Below are 15,830 nucleotides of genomic sequence, written 5' to 3'. Positions count from 1 at the left end.
GATTGTTTAGCGACCGGAAACACGCGAAGAAGACTCCGGCCCACCGCGGAAGTCTGTCACTAGCAGAAGAACCCGTACCGAGGCTAACAGGCTAACTGTCGGTCACGTGTGACGTCCGTTCCCATCAGCCCCGGTCGGAGTGACGCAGCAGAGCCAGAATGTGTGACTGAACCCGTTCAGACGGACTCTGTCTCGGGCTGCTCTCCCGTTAGCCGCTGATGCTAACACAAGTCACCGGAAGTAGCACCCGGAGCTAGACGGAGCCTCCCGGTGTGAACGGACGATGTTCCCCCCGTCAGAACAACGAGCATGTTAGCTCTCTGCTAGCCTCCACAGCTGGTCACGTGACGCAGCATCGCCTCCATGGAAGAGGCTGATGGGAAAGCTGGAGTCCTCTCACACACAGGTGGGTCTGGGTCTGGGTCTGGGTCTGGGTCTGGGTCCGGGTCTGGGTCTGCAGCCTCAGTTGACTGGAACCAGAATTTTTTTTTTTTTTTTGCATTCAACACAAAGTAAAAAAAAAAGTTTTCAGTTTAATTTTGTTTTTATCCGTTTATTGAAGTCCAGAGAAGTACAGAGAAGGCCAGAGGGAGCTGCATTGTGTTTTTGTAGATCTGGAGAAAGCTGATGACAGGGTGTCCAGAGAGGAACTGTGGTATTGTATGAGGAAGTCTGGAGTGGCAGAGAAGTATGTTAGAGCGGTGCAGGACATGTATGAGGACTGTAAGACAGTGGTGAGGTGTGTGTAGGTGTGACAGAGGAGTTCAAGGTGGAGGTGGGACTGCATCAGGGATCAGCTCTGAGCCCCTTCTTGTTGCTATGGTGATGGACAGGCTGACAGACCAGGTTGGACAGGAATCTCCATGGACTATGATGTTTGCAGATGACATTGTGATCTGTAGTGAGAGCAGGGAACAGGTGGAGGAGAAGCTAGAGAGGTGGAGGTTTGTCCTGGAAAGGAGAGGAATGAAGGTTAGCCGCAGTAAGACAGAGCACATGTGTGTGAATGAGAGGGACCCAAGTGGAAGAGTGAGGCTACAGGGAGAAGAGATCAAGAAGGTGGAGGATTTGAAGAACTTAGGCTCAACAGTCCAGAGCAATGGAGAGTGTGGAAAAGAGGTGAAGAAGCGTGTCCAGGCAGGATGGAACGGGTGGAGGAAAGTGTCAGGTGTGATGTGTGATAGAAGAGTTTCAGCTAAAATGAAAGGAAAGGTGTACAAAACTGTGGTGAGACCAGCGATGTTGTTTGGTCTAGAGACAGTGTCCCTGAGGAAAAGACAGGAGACAGAGCTGGAGGTAGCAGAGATGAAGATGCTGAGGTTCTCTCTGGGAGTGACCAGGATGGATAGGATCAGGAATGAGTCCATCAGAGGGACAGCACATGTTAGAGGTTCTGGAGATAAAGTCAGAGAGGCCAGACTGAGATGGTTTGGACATGTCCAGAGGAGAGATAGTGAATATATTGGTAGAAGGATGCTGAGTTCTGAACTGCCAGGCAGGAGGCCTAGAGGAAGACCAAAGAGGAGGTTTATGGATGTAGTGAAAGAGGACATGAAGGTAGTTGGTGTGAGAGAAGAGGATGAGAAGACAGGGTTAGATGGAGGACACTGATTTGCTGTGGAGACCCTGAAGGGAGAAGCCAGAAGGAAAATAAGATTAAAGAGGTTTTAATCATGTGAACTAGAAGAAGAAGTATACTTTATTGATCCCTCAGGGGGAAATTACAAAGTCACTCGGTTAGTTGACAGTACACAGGGCCCCTGAAACACAGGGGGGCCTGTCAGCATGCAGTTAGTACAATCACATCAAACTACACACATCAGGGAGGCAGAGTGACGGGCAGCGGTTTCGGAACGCGCCATAATTTGAGCAGCTTGTAGGGGGGACGGCGCCTTGCTCAAGGGCGCCTCGGCAGTGGCTGGGAGGTGAGCTGACACCTCCCACTGTCAGCTCACACTTCTGGTGACATCACGGCGGGAGCGGGACTCGATCCGCCGATGGCTGAACTTAGGATCTGTCCTGAATACATTGTTCAACTATCGATCTAATCCTCTCCAGTACCCTGGAATAGACTTTCCCATGGAGGCTAAGGATTGTGATACCCCTATAGTTGGAACACACCCTCTAGTCCCCCTACTTGAAAAGGGGGACCAGCACCCCGGTCTATCAATGCTGCGGTACTGCCCAGACCACCTTGTGATGCTACAGAGACATGTCAACTAAGACAATCACTGCATATCCAGAAACTTGAGGTACTCGAGGCAAATTTTAGCCATTCTCATGGCTGATTTTGAACTGTTCTTGCTCTGGCCCAACAACCAGGACCTGTTTGGGAGACCCTACCCATGACAACAAAGCTCCTAGGATCATTTGTGCACTCAAACTCTCCCACCATGATGTAGCAGTTCAGGAGGGAGTTTTTGTTTGTTTACCTCCATTTAGATTCATATGTTTTGGAGAAAACCCTCTTGACAGGGATTTCAGGGAGTTAATTCTTCAGGGATTGACTCTTGTTCATGCCCGCACTCTGAATGTTGCCTGGAAAATCCTCAGTTTATGCAAATTGTAATAAACTCTTGTCTTTAAGGCTGAACAAGAAGCCTGCCCTGTGTGGCCATTGTAGCCATTGATTGATAAGTGCCCATCCATCCATGAACATATTGACTTCTGTATCTCTTTATTATCTGCAGATGTCCATCAGCTGTCAGTGATTAAAGTAGAGGTTGTCCATGAAGAACTGGACCAGAACCTCAGTCCACGCAGGAACAACCTGATGGAGATGCTGCATATTAAAGAAGAAAAGGAGGAAATCTGGGGCCATCAGGAAGGAGAACAGCATCAAGATCAAATGAAGACTGATGGAGAAGACTATGAAGAACCAGTCAGAACCAGGCAGGAACTCTCTCATCAAAGACACAATGACAATACTTCACATTGTTCTAAACCTGTACAGACTGTAGACAGTAAAGAGACGTTCACCCCCAAGCAGCAGGACTGGAGCCACAGTCTGGATCAGCATGACCCACTGGAGCACCAAAAAATTAAAGAAGAAGAAGAGGAACTCTCAGTTCAGCAAGAAGACCAGCTTCAAGGTCTAGAGGAGGGTTCTGTCACCAAGTTCACATTCACTACTGTGATTGTGAAGAGTGAAGAAGATGACAAAGACACACCTCAGTCCTCACAGCTTCATCACACCAACCAGATCAAAACTGAAGCTGAGGACTGTGGAGGACCAGAACCAGACAGGAACTCAGAGTCTTCTGAGTCCGAGTCTGATGACAGTTCAGACTGGGATGATTCCAGGAAACCAGAACCAGGTTCAGACCCGTTAGAAAGTGATGGAACACCAGAACCAGGAGGGAAACCGTTCAGCTGCTCACTTTGTGGTAAAAGTTACCTTAGGAAGGGCTCCTTGAGAGATCACATGAAGCTTCACGCAGAGGGAAAACATTTCAGCTGCTCTTTCTGTAGCAAGAAATTTTATTCTAGGACTGGAATCGAGAGACACACGAGAATCCATACAGGAGAGAAACCCTACAGCTGTTACTTCTGTGATCTTGGCTTTGCACAGAAATCCTCTCTGGTCTCGCACCTTAGAATTCACACGGGAGAGAAGCCCTTCAAGTGTTCCATTTGTGACGCGTCTTTCCGTATCTCGTGCCATTTGTCCAAACACTTGAAGTATCACGCCAGGGAAAAATGTTTCAGCTGCTCTCTTTGCAGTAAAACATTTGATCAACGTGAAGCCCTGAAAGAACACAGATTGGAACACAAAGGAGAGAAGCCTTTCAGCTGCTCGGTTTGCGGTAAAACTTTTGCTCGGCGTGGAACCCTGGAACGACACGGGACAGTCCACTCGGAAGAGAAGCCTTTCTGCTGCTCTGTTTGTGGTAAAGGGTATACACGTCCTGAGAATCTGAAACACCACATGAGTGTCCATTTAGAGGAGAAGGTACCACAGTCTTCATGAATAGTTCCAGGAATCCCCAGATTCTCCGTCTCTGCCCGGGGAACTTCTCAGAGAATCTGCCAAACCAACCAGGGAGAAGGAGGAGCAGAGCGGAGGAAACTTCTGCTGGTTGGGGGAAACAATGAGGATAATCGTTCAGCTGAAAAGTTGAAGCTGGAGATGAAGAGGATACTTACATACTTACACGTAGAAATGATCGTGTCATTCAAAACAGACTGATTTAACTTTCCTGATGTTTGCTTTTCTAGACAGCCACGTCTCCCTTAATGGAAGGGATGAGGTCCAGCACCAAAACATATCCAGCAGAAACAGTCTGCCCGTCGGAGGGTTCCTGGTTCCAGTTTTTATATTTTGACTTTTAGTCAGTACACAAGTACTGACATTTACACTGTTGAACTGTGTCAGACATACAGAAGATTTTATGTAAACGTAGATTCTACTAATGTAGTTGATCAGACCGACATTGGCACTTTTTACTCTGTTTCTAAAAAAGTATGATGGTAGAATTTGTCAAACGATCATGAAAGATGAATAAAAACGCTAGAATTAAAGTGAGAATTTTCAGGTGCAGAATAAGCTGTTTTTGTTTGGAAGTCAAGATATTATCGCTAAAACTTCACTGTTCGGACTTTGTGTGTTTTTCCCATGTCTGCGTGGGTTCTGTCCAGGTTCTCCGGCTTTCTCCAACCACCACATTGGTCGAATTGGTTGCACCAAAAATCCTCTGCGTTTCTTTTGTCTCGAACAAGAAGTATCTTCAATGAGGAGACAATTTGTGATCTTGAAGAACGTTTCATGAAGAAATTCAGCAGTTTACGAAGTTGTTGGGGATACAGCTGGAGAGTCTTCAACAGATGTAGAAACAAACCTGCGGAGAGTCGTTGATGTTGATGGGCTGTGATCTTCATAGTGGTGGGTTCGACTTTACTGAAGGTGTGAGCTGAGTGTCAGGCTAACGTGTGTCAGTTGTTGTCTGTGTTTAGAACGTTATGTCACAATGAAGGGACTCGGTGTTGAGCTGTTTATGTTTGTAAACGTGTGGTTTTGGGCGATTTCCTCTGTTTAAATTGAAACTAGCATCACGACTATATCCATTCCGACCAGAGGGTGGCGGTAGTGAGCATCAGACCATGGTGGTTAATCTGAAACACACGAAGAAGACTCCGGCCCACCGCGGAAGTCTGTCACTAGCAGAAGAACCCGTACCGAGGCTAACAGGCTAACTGTGGGTCACGTGTGACGTCCGTTCCCATCAGCCCCGGTCGGAGTGACGCAGCAGAGCCAGAATGTGTGACTGAACCCGTTCAGACGGACTCTGTCTCGGGCTGCTCTCCCGTTAGCCGCTGATGCTAACTCAAGTCACCGGAAGTAGCACCCGGAGCTAAACGGAGCCTCCCGGTAGAACCCGGAACAGAACAGCTGGTCACGTGACGCAGCATCGCCTCCATGGAGGAACCTGATGTCAAAGGTCCAGTCCGCTCACACACAGGTGGGTTCTGGGTCTGGGGTCTGGGTCTGGGTCTGGGTCTGGTTCTGGGTCTGGGTCTGGTTCTGGGTCTGGGTCTGGGTCTGGTTCTGGGTCTGGGGTCTGGGTCTGGTTCTGGGTCTGGTTAAATGACCTTTTTAGGGTCGTTGTGTTTGTTTCGGTCCATGTGTTGTAGAAATCCTCTGGACAGAACCCGGATGTGGGTTCAGGGGTTCAATTCTTCCAGCCCTTGACTTGTTCATGCCAGCTCACTGTCTCACCACCAATGTGAAGATGAGTCTCAAAGATCTCTGTTCCCCAGTCGTTTTGTGTAAAAGTTTGTTCCTGTAATATTTCAGAGAGAGACTCTGGGTGTCACCCTCACCCTAACCCATAATGTGGGAGGTCAGTGCCACGGGTCTGTAATCCACCTGACTGGTGTTTTAGGTACAGGGACTAGGTCCACATCACAGGAACCTTTGTAGACTCAGGCTAATGTGCTGAACTATCCTGCTCCGTCTCCTTGTTCCCAGCTCTAAGCCTGATCGTTGAACATGGCGTTAATGTTCTTGGTTACCCAGGGCTCCTTGTTAGCATCACAACAAACCGTTTGAGCCGGAACAGTGGAGGCGACACAGAAGTTGATGTAGTCTGTCAGGCATTCTGGGAGCCTGTCGATGTCCTCACAATGTGGCTCACAGTGGGCCAGTTTGTCACCTTGAAATGTTGTTGAGTGCCTCATGTCCCTCATTCGTCCATCTCCTGAAGGTGGTTGGGTTCACCGGCTGTCTCTACATCAGGGGCTTCAAAAAGGACTTTAACGGTACCAGGATGTGGTCTGACCAATCTAGAGAGGGGGAAGGGGGAGCAGCGGTATATCTCCCTAACATTTGCATACAGTAGCTACCAATCACAGCTAGTGATTGGTAGCATCCATACATCCATCCATCCATCATCATGTCATTGTGTCACACACAGGAAAAGAACTGATTTCTGTCTCTCTTTATTATCTGCAGACGTCCAGCAGCTGTCAGTGATTAAAGTAGAGGTTCTCCATGAAGAACTGAACTGGAACCTCAGTCCACACAGGAACAACTTGCTGGATGTGCTGCATATTAAAGAGGAAAAGACTGATGGAGAAGACTATGAAGAACCAGAACCAGTCAGGAACTCACATCAAGGACGAGATGGCATTAATTCACAATGTTCTGAACCAGAGACTGTAGACAGTAAAGAGGAGTTCACCCCCAAGCAGCAGGACTGGAGCCCCAGTCTGGATCAGCATGACCCCCCAGAACTGTTTAAAATTAAAGAGGAGGAAGAGGAACTCTCAGTTCAGGAGGCAGAGAAGCTTCAAGGTCTAGAGGAGGGTTCTGTCACCAAGTTCACGTTCACTCCTGTGTTTGTGAAGAGTGAAGAAGATGACAAAGACAGAACCCAGTCCTCACAGCTTCATCAGACCAACCAGATCAAAACTGAAGCTGAGGACTGTGGAGGACCAGAACCAGACAGGAACTCAGAGTCTTCTGAGTCCGAGTCTGATGACAGTTCAGACTGGGAGGATTCCAGGAAACCAGAACCAGGTTCAGACCCGTTTGAAAGTGATGGAACACCAGAACCAGGAGGGAAACCGTTCAGCTGCTCACTTTGTGGTAAAAGTTACCTTAGGAAGGGCTCCTTGAGAGATCACATGAAGCTTCACGCAGAGGGAAAACATTTCAGCTGCTCTTTCTGTAGCAAGAAATTTTATTCTAGGACTGGAATCGAGAGACACACGAGAATCCATACAGGAGAGAAACCCTACAGCTGTTACTTCTGTGATCGAGGCTTTGCACAAAAATCCACTCTGGTCTCGCACCTTAGAATTCACACAGGAGAGAAACCCTTCAAGTGTTCCGTTTGTGACGTATCTTTCCGTCTATCGTGCCATTTGTCCAAACACGAGAAGCTTCATTCCAGAGTGAAATTCTTCAGCTGCTCTTTTTGCAGTAAAACATTTGATCAACGTGAAGCCCTGAAAGAGCACAGATTGGTTCACAAAGGAGAGAAGCCTTTCAGCTGCTCGGTTTGTGGTAAAACGTTTTCTCGGCGTGTAACCCTGGAACGACACGGGACGGTCCACTCAGGGGAGAAGCCTTTCTGCTGCTCCGTTTGTGGTAAAGGGTATACACGTCCTGAGACTCTGAAACACCACATGAGTGTCCATTGAAGGGAAACCTGACCTCAGTCTTTATGAACCCTTCCAGGCTGTCATTCACCAGCGTCCTGAGGTTCTCCATCTCGCCGTAGGGACTCCTCTGGGAATCATCCAGAGAGACAGAAGAGTAAATTGGAAGGAGTAGCCGCTGGTCGGAAGCCATGATGAGAAAACATTCGGCTGAAAAGTTGGAAACGGAGATCCAACGGAGACAAAAAGTTTGCATGTCAAAGGGTTCCTGGTCCCAGTTTTTACATCTTTAGTCGTTGTCAGTACGTGGGATTCACACTAAGACTGTCGAACTGTATCAGATAAACCACATAGAAGAGTACTTGTACAGTAATCCCTCATTACTTGCGGTTAATGTGTTCCAGGACCACAGCGAAAATCCATGACATGGAGACCAAATATTTATTTTGTTATTTATTAATAATTTAAACGTTTATGAACCCTCTCCATACTGATATTAAACCCCCTTAGATCCGTATTACCTTTTCCCACACTCTATAGACTGTTTAAAACACTTTTGTATGAAAGAAGTAAACTGGCAGGAGAAACCATTAGCCTTGGATGCCGTCAGCCAATAGCATGCGTGTCTGGTATCACGTGACTACAGCTCATGGGAGACTCTTGCTCCTCGCCTTTCGCTCGCTCCCTGTTCCTCGATGAGATGAAACTTGCATCTCATCGAGGACAATATACAATATATATCATTTGAAAAATCTGCGATGTAGTCTACTCAAATCTACTCAAGTAGACTGTCCAGACTGTCTTTGTCTTGATTTTGTTAATTATATTAAAGTCTTTGCTTCCTTCATGTTTGAGTCCTCTCAAAGGTGGCTTCAGAATCAACAGGACCTCTACCTGAGGTGTGAACACGTTTCATCCAGGAGGTTTCTTCACTTCAAACTGACGTATGGGAAGTTTCAGACATTCAAACTGAGGTTGTGAACACACAGTCAGTGTGGTCACATCTCTACAATCAGCCAGAACAGCTCTAGCGCTTCATGTTTACCTCAGAACATAATTGCTTTTAGATTTTGTTTACTCGAATGAATCTTGTGCTGATGAGTATTGGAGGGGATTGGTGGCAAATCTTGCTCTTCAGTCAATGTCATGGAAATGTGATGACAAACATCGAGAACATCCATCACCAGTCAGGACACAGTATCCTTAAAAATAAAGAGTTAATTTTGTTGCAGTTGTAATTATTATTATCAGTAGTAGTTGTACTATTAATTAAGAGTCAGACTTTATGGAAAAATGGAGCGGCTACATCCATTCCGACCAGAGGGTGGCGGTAGTGAGCATCAGACGATGATCGTTAACTGACCAGAAACACACGAAGAAGACTCCGGCCCACCGCGGAAGTCTGTCACTAGCAGAAGAACCCGTACCGAGGCTAACAGGCTAACTGTCGGTCACGTGTGACGTCCGTTCCCATCAGCCCCGGTCGGAGTGACGCAGCAGAGCCAGAATGTGTGACTGAACCCGTTCAGACGGACTCTGTCTCGGGCTGCTCTCCCGTTAGCCGCTGATGCTAACACAAGTCACCGGAAGTAGCACCCGGAGCTAGACGGAGCCTCTCGGTAGAACCCGGAACAGAACAGCTGGTCACGTGACCCGGCATCGCCTCCATGGAGGAACCTGATGTCAAAGGTCCAGTCCGCTCACACACAGGTGGGTTCTGGGTCTGGTTCTGGGTCTGGGTCTGGGTCTGGGTCTGGGTCTGGGTCTGGTTCTGGTTGTGGTTCTGGGTCTGGTTCCAAACATGTTGCCTCGTTCTTGTTTCCATCAAACCTCCAGAGGAAACACTCGGTGAGAGTAAGTGTGACTAAGACCATAGATCAAAGCTCGTTCGTTGATCAATGACAGTAGGTCAGAGCACTAGATTTGATCTTTGACCTATGCTAGTAGGTCAGGGTAAAATTTTGCATTCAGGGGTGTCGTGGGATGTTGCAGTCTCTGACTGCCTTGGTTCTAGTTCACACTGTCTCTTCTTCTTTGGTGGATTATAGTCGGATTAAGACTTAAATGTTATATAATGTTCTAACCCAGAACAAAATGATTAGATGACCTTTTTAGGGTCATTGTGGTTGTTTTGGTCCATTTGGAGAATTGGATCAGATAATTCCGTATTGTAGAAATCCTGTGGAGAAAACCCAACTGTGTACTAATACCTGCACATATTCACACCATCATGATGAATGAGTGGATGGATTAATGGATGGATGGTTGGATGGATGGATGGATGGTTGGATACTTAACTAATCGATGAGGACTTAAAGTAGTTTAACTCCACAACAAACTTCACTCAGATTCAAACAACATTCCAATCTTGTCTATAAATGAGCCCCTTTTCCATGGACTGCTTTGTTGACTGTGTTGTTGACTGTGTTGTTGACTGTGTTGTTGACTGTGTTGTTGACTGTGTTGTTGACTGTGTTGTTGACTGTGTTGTTGACTGTGTTGTTGACTGTGTTGTTGTACTTCCTGGTGGTTCTTGTGTTGGAGAAACCCCGGTACTTGTCCACATGCTCCCCCAGGATACACAGAGGCTGTGGGACCCTCGTCCTTCTGAAGTTAACAGCCGTGTCCTTGGTTTCAGTCACGTTCAGGATCAGGCGTTTACCCTCGGGTCACTCAACAAAATGTTCCGTCACAGGTTCTCGTCCTCCTGGCCGTCAGTTGTCCACCTCACCACAGACGAGTCACCAGAGAACTTGAACGTCCTCCTGTTGGTGTCAACGTTCAACGTCCCTGCCTTCCTTCATTTTTTTCCCTTCAGGCAGCGCCGGACTCTCATTAGCTCCTGTTTCCTTTTCTGACATGAAAATGAGTTGAAGGCCTCCTTCTTGTTGGGAGGAACCTTCAGGTCAATGGTGACCCAGGGACCTGTAAGCCTATGTCTTCTTCTCAGGGCTCGAAATTAACTTTCTTTCTTGGTAACACTGGTGCTCCCAAATGTAGAAGTCAGTAGCACCAGCAAAGACTTCAGGAGCACCCCCCAAAAGCAAAGCAGTGACGGAGCGATGGAGACGCTCTGTCCATCTCCGTTCCTCCTCTCTCCCTCAGGAGAGCAGCCGCAGCTGCGCTCTCATTGGTCCCTGGCAGGACCACAGGAGTGCGGCCTCACAAAAAAGGCGCACCAGATTTGTTTCCCTAGTCGCACCGGTGCTCCCAAATATATTTAATAGTCGCAGTGATAAAAATTTGGGCGCATATGCTACCAAAATGGGCCCAATTTCGAGCCCTGCTTCACTTGTGTTCCAGCCCTGCAGCCCTGATATCAGGGCGTCCAGAGCTCGGGTGGGATGTCGGGCCTCAGCCCCGGCAGAAGCAGCTTGGGTCTTCTCAGCACTATCAGCAGTTTGGGCAAGTAAACAATGGATCCACTTCCCTGAGTGCCGCCCTCGGTCACAGAAAGTGCCAGAAGTAGCAGAAGAAAAAACAAAAATACTGAAGATCTTCCACAGTTCTTCAGGTGTTTCATGTATTACAGTTTGTTCCTGTAACATTTAACAGAAAGTCTCTGAATGTTGCCTGGAAAATTCCCCTATTTTGTGCCACTTGTTATGACCAGTTTACCTTCAAGCTGAACAAGGAAACTGCGATGTGTGGATATTATAGCTAACTACTGGTAGTATTGAGTTATCTTTATTATCTATCTCAGGTTAGTCTGTCTGTCTAAACTCATGTCATGGGGTTGCACACAATAAAACTACTGATTTCTATGTCTCTTCATTGTCAGCAGACGTCCAGCAGCTGTCAGTGATTAAACCAGAGGTTCTCCATGAACAACTGGACTGGAACGTCTGTCCAGACAGGAACAACCTGCTGGATGTGCTGCATATTAAAATGGAGAAGGAGAAAACCTGGACCAATCAGGAAGGAGAGCAGCATCAACATCAAATAAAGACTGATGAAGATTGTAAAGAACCAGAACCAGTCAGGAACCCACATCAAGGAAGTGATGACAATACTTCACAATGTTCTGAACCAGAGACTGTAGACAGTAAAGAGGAGTTCACCCCCAAGCAGCAGGACTGGAGCCCCAGTCTGGATCAGCATGACCCCCTAGAACTGTTTAAAATTAAAGAGGAGGAAGAGGAACTCTCAGTTCAGGAGGCAGAGAAGCTTCAAGGTCTAGAGGAGGGTTCTGTCACCAAGTTCACGTTCACTCCTGTGTTTGTGAAGAGTGAAGAAGACGACAAAGACAGAACCCAGTCCTCACAGCTTCATCAGACCAATGAGATAAAAAGTGAAGCTGAGGACTGTGGAGGACCAGAACCAGACAGGAACTCAGAGTCTTCTGAACCAGAGACTGATGACAGTTGGGATTGGGAGGATACCAGAAAACCCCGGCCAAGTTCAAACCCGTCTGAAAGTGATTTAACACCAGTAACAGGAGGGAAAAGATTCAGCTGCTTAATCTGTGGTAAAAGTTACCCTCGAAAGACGTCGCTGAATGATCACATGAAGCTTCACTCAGAAGGAAAGCGTTTCAGCTGCTCCGTTTGTAGGAAGAAATTTCAGTGGAGGGCAGGAGTTGTGAGACACATGAGAGTTCATACCGGAGAGAAACCCTACAGCTGTTACTTCTGTGATCTCAGTTTTGCACAAAATTCCAGCCTGGTCTCACACCTTCGAGTCCATACAGGTGAGAAACCCTTCAAGTGTTCCGTTTGTAAAGCGTCTTTCCGTGTCTCGTGTCATTTGTCCAAACACATGAGGCTTCACTCTGGAGAGAAGCCTTTCAGCTGCTCGGTTTGCGGTAAAACATTTGCTCAGCGTGGAACCCTGAGACGCCACGGGACGGTCCACTCGGGAGAGAAGCCTTTCAGCTGCTCGGTTTGTGGGAAAAGTTTTGCACGTCCTGAGAACCTGAAGCGACACTCGACTGTCCATTGACAGGGCACCACAGGTGGATAAGATTCACCTTGAGAACCTCAAGTCCTTGGATGTACAGGGACAGTCTTTGTTGATGCGTCTTTGTAACATTGCATGGCAGTAGGGCGCAGTGCCTCTGGATTGGCAGACTGGGGTGGTGACCCACTTTTCAAACAGGGACAAGAGGGTCTGCTCCAACTGTTGGGGGGGATCACACTCTGCATCCTCCCAGGTGAAGTCTATTCCAGGGTACTGGGGAGGGGGATCAGACCGACAGTCGAACCTCGGATGCGAAGATCGGTGTGGAGCTGGGGAACACTGGACCAGCTCCACACTCTCCAGCGAGTGCATGAGGGGTAATTGGAGTTCGCCCAGCGAGTCCATATGTTCTTTGTGCGTTTAGGGAAGGCATTCGACCACGTCCTTCATGGTACCTTGTGGGGAGTGCTTGGGGAGTATGGGGTCCAATCCCTTTATCACCAATGCAGGAGACTATTTCTTTTCGTCGTGATTCTGTCAACTGTAATACATTCTGGTAACTATAATAAATTCTTGTGTTTGAGTCGTGTTTGAATCCTCTCAAAGGTTGCCTCAGAATCAACAGGACCTCTCCCTGAGGTGTGAACACGTTTCATCCAGGAGGTTTATTCACTTTAAACTGACAAATGGGAAGTTGTATACATTTAAACTCCTGGGAGGTTGTGAACACAGAGTCAGTGTGGTCACATCTTTACAGTCAGCCCAAACAGCTCTAGTGCTTCATGTTTACTACACTGTGATCAGTGGAGTGAACATTACTACTTTTACATTTAGTTTAGTTGATTAAATCTTGTGTTAGTGAGTTTTAGAGGAGATTGGTGGCAATTCTTGCTCTTCAGTCAATAGAAAATGTGCTGACAAACATCGATCACCACCAATCAGGACACAGTAACTGTAGTATCCCTAAAAATAAAGAGGTAATTATTATTATTGTTGTAGTAATATCTATTATTATTATTATTATTATTATTATTATTATTATTATTATTATATTGTTATTAGAAAACACCAGACCTCATGAGAAAATGGGGCGGATGAATCCATTCCGACCAGAGGGTGGCGGTAGTGAGCATCAGACGATGATCGTTAACTGACCAGAAACACACGAAGAAGACTCCGGCCCACCGCGGAAGTCTGTCACTAGCAGAAGAACCCGTACCGAGGCTAACAGGCTAACTGTCGGTCACGTGTGACGTCCGTTCCCATCAGCCCCGGTCGGAGTGACGCAGCAGAGCCAGAATGTGTGACTGAACCCGTTCAGACGGACTCTGTCTCGGGCTGCTCTCCCGTTAGCCGCTGATGCTAACACAAGTCACCGGAAGTAGCACCCGGAGCTAAACGGAGCCTCCCGGTAGAACCCGGAACAGAACAGCTGGTCACGTGACCCGGCATCGCCTCCATGGAAGAACCTGATGTCAAAGGTCCAGTCCGCTCACACACAGGTGGGTTCTGGGTCTGGTTCTGGGTCTGGTTCACACAGGTGTTGTTCTTCTCTGTCTTTTCTTCTTCGGTGGTTTATATCCGGGGGAGACGAGACTAAATGTTATTTAATGTTCTAACCCAGAACACGATGGTTAGATGACTGTTTTACTGCAGCTTTGACATTGTTTACATCCATTTGGACATGTCTCCATTCATTCATTCATTCATTCATTCATTCATTCATTCATTCATTCATTCATTCATTCATTCATTCATTTATTCATTCATTCATTCATCCTCATGGTGTTTCTCACAATAAAAACACTGATTTCTGTGTCTCTTTATTATCTGTTCCAGCAGCTGTCAGTGATTAAACCAGAGGTTCTCCATGAAGAACTGAGCTGGAACATCTGTCCAGACAGGAACAACCTGATGGAGATGCTGCATATTAAAGAGGAAAAGGAGGAAACCTGGACCAATCAGGAAGGAGAGCAGCATCAACATCAAATAAAGACTGATGGAGAAGACTATGAAGAACCAGAACCAGTCAGGAACCCACATCAAGGAAGTGATGACAATACTTCACAATGTTCTGAACCAGAGACTGTAGACAGTAAAGAGGAGTTCACCCCCAAGCAGCAGGACTGGAGCCCCAGTCTGGATCAGCATGACCCCCCAGAACTGTTTAAAATTAAAGAGGAGGAAGAGGAACTCTCAGTTCAGGAGGCAGAGAAGCTTCAAGGTCTAGAGGAGGGTTCTGTCACCAAGTTCACGTTCACTCCTGTGTTTGTGAAGAGTGAAGAAGACGACAAAGACACACCTCAGTCCTCACAGCTTCATCAGACCAATGAGATAAAAACTGAAGCTGAGGACTGTGGAGGACCAGAACCAGACAGGAACTCAGAGTCTTCTGAACCAGAGACTGATGACAGTTGGGATTGGGGGGATTCCAGGAAACTCCATCCAGGTTCAGACCCGTTAGAAGGTGATTTAACACCAGAACCAGGACGGAAAAGGTTCAGCTGCTCAATCTGTGGTAAAAGTTACCCTCGGAAGTCGTCGCTGAATGATCACATGAGGCTTCACGCAGAGGGAAAACATTTCAGCTGCTCTGTTTGTCGGAAGAAATTTCTGTGGAGGACAGGATTTGAGAGACACATGAGAGTCCACACAGGAGAGAAACCCTACAGCTGTTACTTCTGTAACGGTTGCTTTGCACAGAAATCCTCTCTGGTCTCGCACCTCAGAGTCCACACGGGAGAGAAACCCTTCAAGTGTTCCGTTTGTAAAGCGTCTTTCCGCGTTGCGTGCCATCTGTCCAGACACACGAGGCAGCATTCCGGAGAGAAGCCTTTCAGCTGCTCGGTTTGCGGTAAAACATTTGCTCAGCGTGGAACCCTGAGACGCCACGGGACGGTCCACTCAGAAAAAAAGCCTTTCAGCTGCTCGGTTTGTGGGAAAAGTTTCACACGACCTGAGAACCTGAAGCGACACGCGAGTGTCCACTGAGAGGAGACAAGTCTCTCTGTTAAAACAGGGTTGGTATGGTCTTTGCTGCTGTAGGAGAATGAGCACAAAGCGGGTAAATGAAGGGGATGGCTGTGCTGCAACAATCCACAAATAAATAAAATTATAATGGTGAATACACTGTAAAGAATATTGAGATGTAAAATCATGAAGGTCAGAGGTCTGACTTCCTGCGGCTGAACCATTAGTTTGGAGCTCTGGAGTGATGTCATCATGACTCCAGCAGGTGGAGCCAGCGGGTTCCTGAGGACATGACGTCATCAGAGCAGAGGATGACTCGTCTGCACCGATTAAAATTAGAGTTCCATCAAATTTCTGAC

General features: G+C 47.2%; 3 protein-coding genes across 6 annotated transcripts; all 3 read left to right on the top strand.

Moving 5' to 3' along the window:
- Positions 1-26: 26 nt before the first annotated feature.
- LOC137607063 (zinc finger protein 501-like) lies at positions 27-4,521 on the top strand. Of its 2 annotated transcripts, none has more exons than XM_068332528.1 (2): positions 27-406; positions 2,691-4,521. In XM_068332528.1, exons 1-2 carry the CDS (start codon positions 364-366, stop codon positions 3,968-3,970), a joined length of 1,323 nt encoding a protein of 440 aa, XP_068188629.1. In that variant the 5' UTR covers positions 27-363; the 3' UTR covers positions 3,971-4,521. The 2 variants fall into 2 exon arrangements, with proteins under 2 accessions (XP_068188629.1, XP_068188630.1); XM_068332529.1 differs by lacking the exon at positions 27-406 and adding an exon at positions 902-2,252.
- A 10-nt stretch (positions 4,522-4,531) lies between these two features.
- Positions 4,532-8,819, top strand: LOC137607069 (zinc finger protein 32-like). 3 transcript variants are annotated; one of them, XM_068332553.1, is made up of 3 exons: positions 4,532-4,882; positions 5,048-5,459; positions 6,452-8,819. In XM_068332553.1, exons 2-3 carry the CDS (start codon positions 5,417-5,419, stop codon positions 7,642-7,644), a joined length of 1,236 nt encoding a protein of 411 aa, XP_068188654.1. In that variant the 5' UTR covers positions 4,532-4,882; positions 5,048-5,416; the 3' UTR covers positions 7,645-8,819. The 3 variants fall into 3 exon arrangements, with proteins under 3 accessions (XP_068188654.1, XP_068188655.1, XP_068188653.1); XM_068332554.1 differs by having other exon boundaries at positions 4,532-5,459; positions 6,452-7,591; positions 7,682-8,819; XM_068332552.1 differs by having other exon boundaries at positions 4,532-5,459.
- A 179-nt stretch (positions 8,820-8,998) lies between these two features.
- On the top strand, positions 8,999-15,508 carry LOC137607734 (zinc finger protein 271-like). The gene is made up of 3 exons (XM_068333677.1): positions 8,999-9,312; positions 11,384-12,534; positions 14,341-15,508. Exons 1-3 carry the CDS (start codon positions 9,270-9,272, stop codon positions 15,490-15,492), a joined length of 2,346 nt encoding a protein of 781 aa, XP_068189778.1. The 5' UTR covers positions 8,999-9,269; the 3' UTR covers positions 15,493-15,508.
- Positions 15,509-15,830: the final 322 nt, after the last annotated feature.

The sequence above is a fragment of the Antennarius striatus genome, chromosome 14 (assembly GCF_040054535.1).
Source record: "Antennarius striatus isolate MH-2024 chromosome 14, ASM4005453v1, whole genome shotgun sequence".
NCBI classification, from domain to species: Eukaryota; Metazoa; Chordata; class Actinopteri; order Lophiiformes; family Antennariidae; genus Antennarius; species Antennarius striatus.
The sequence above is the reverse complement of the archived record's forward strand: the minus strand, read 5'-3'. Positions and strand labels throughout refer to the sequence as shown.

What these genes read in the sequence shown, in the direction of transcription:
- LOC137607069 (XM_068332553.1), top strand. Translation starts at nt 5,417, where the DNA reads ATGGAGGAACCTGATGTCAAAGGTCCAGTCCGCTCACACACAG. An exon ending in TCCAGTCCGCTCACACACAG is followed by an intron (nt 5,460 to 6,451) that starts GTGGGTTCTGGG and finishes TATTATCTGCAG; the next exon opens with ACGTCCAGCAGCTGTCAGTG.
- LOC137607063 (XM_068332528.1), top strand. Translation starts at nt 364, where the DNA reads ATGGAAGAGGCTGATGGGAAAGCTGGAGTCCTCTCACACACAG. An exon ending in TGGAGTCCTCTCACACACAG is followed by an intron (nt 407 to 2,690) that starts GTGGGTCTGGGT and finishes TATTATCTGCAG; the next exon opens with ATGTCCATCAGCTGTCAGTG.
- LOC137607734 (XM_068333677.1), top strand. Translation starts at nt 9,270, where the DNA reads ATGGAGGAACCTGATGTCAAAGGTCCAGTCCGCTCACACACAG. An exon ending in TCCAGTCCGCTCACACACAG is followed by an intron (nt 9,313 to 11,383) that starts GTGGGTTCTGGG and finishes CTTCATTGTCAG; the next exon opens with CAGACGTCCAGCAGCTGTCA. An exon ending in ACCTGAAGCGACACTCGACT is followed by an intron (nt 12,535 to 14,340) that starts GTCCATTGACAG and finishes TATCTGTTCCAG; the next exon opens with CAGCTGTCAGTGATTAAACC.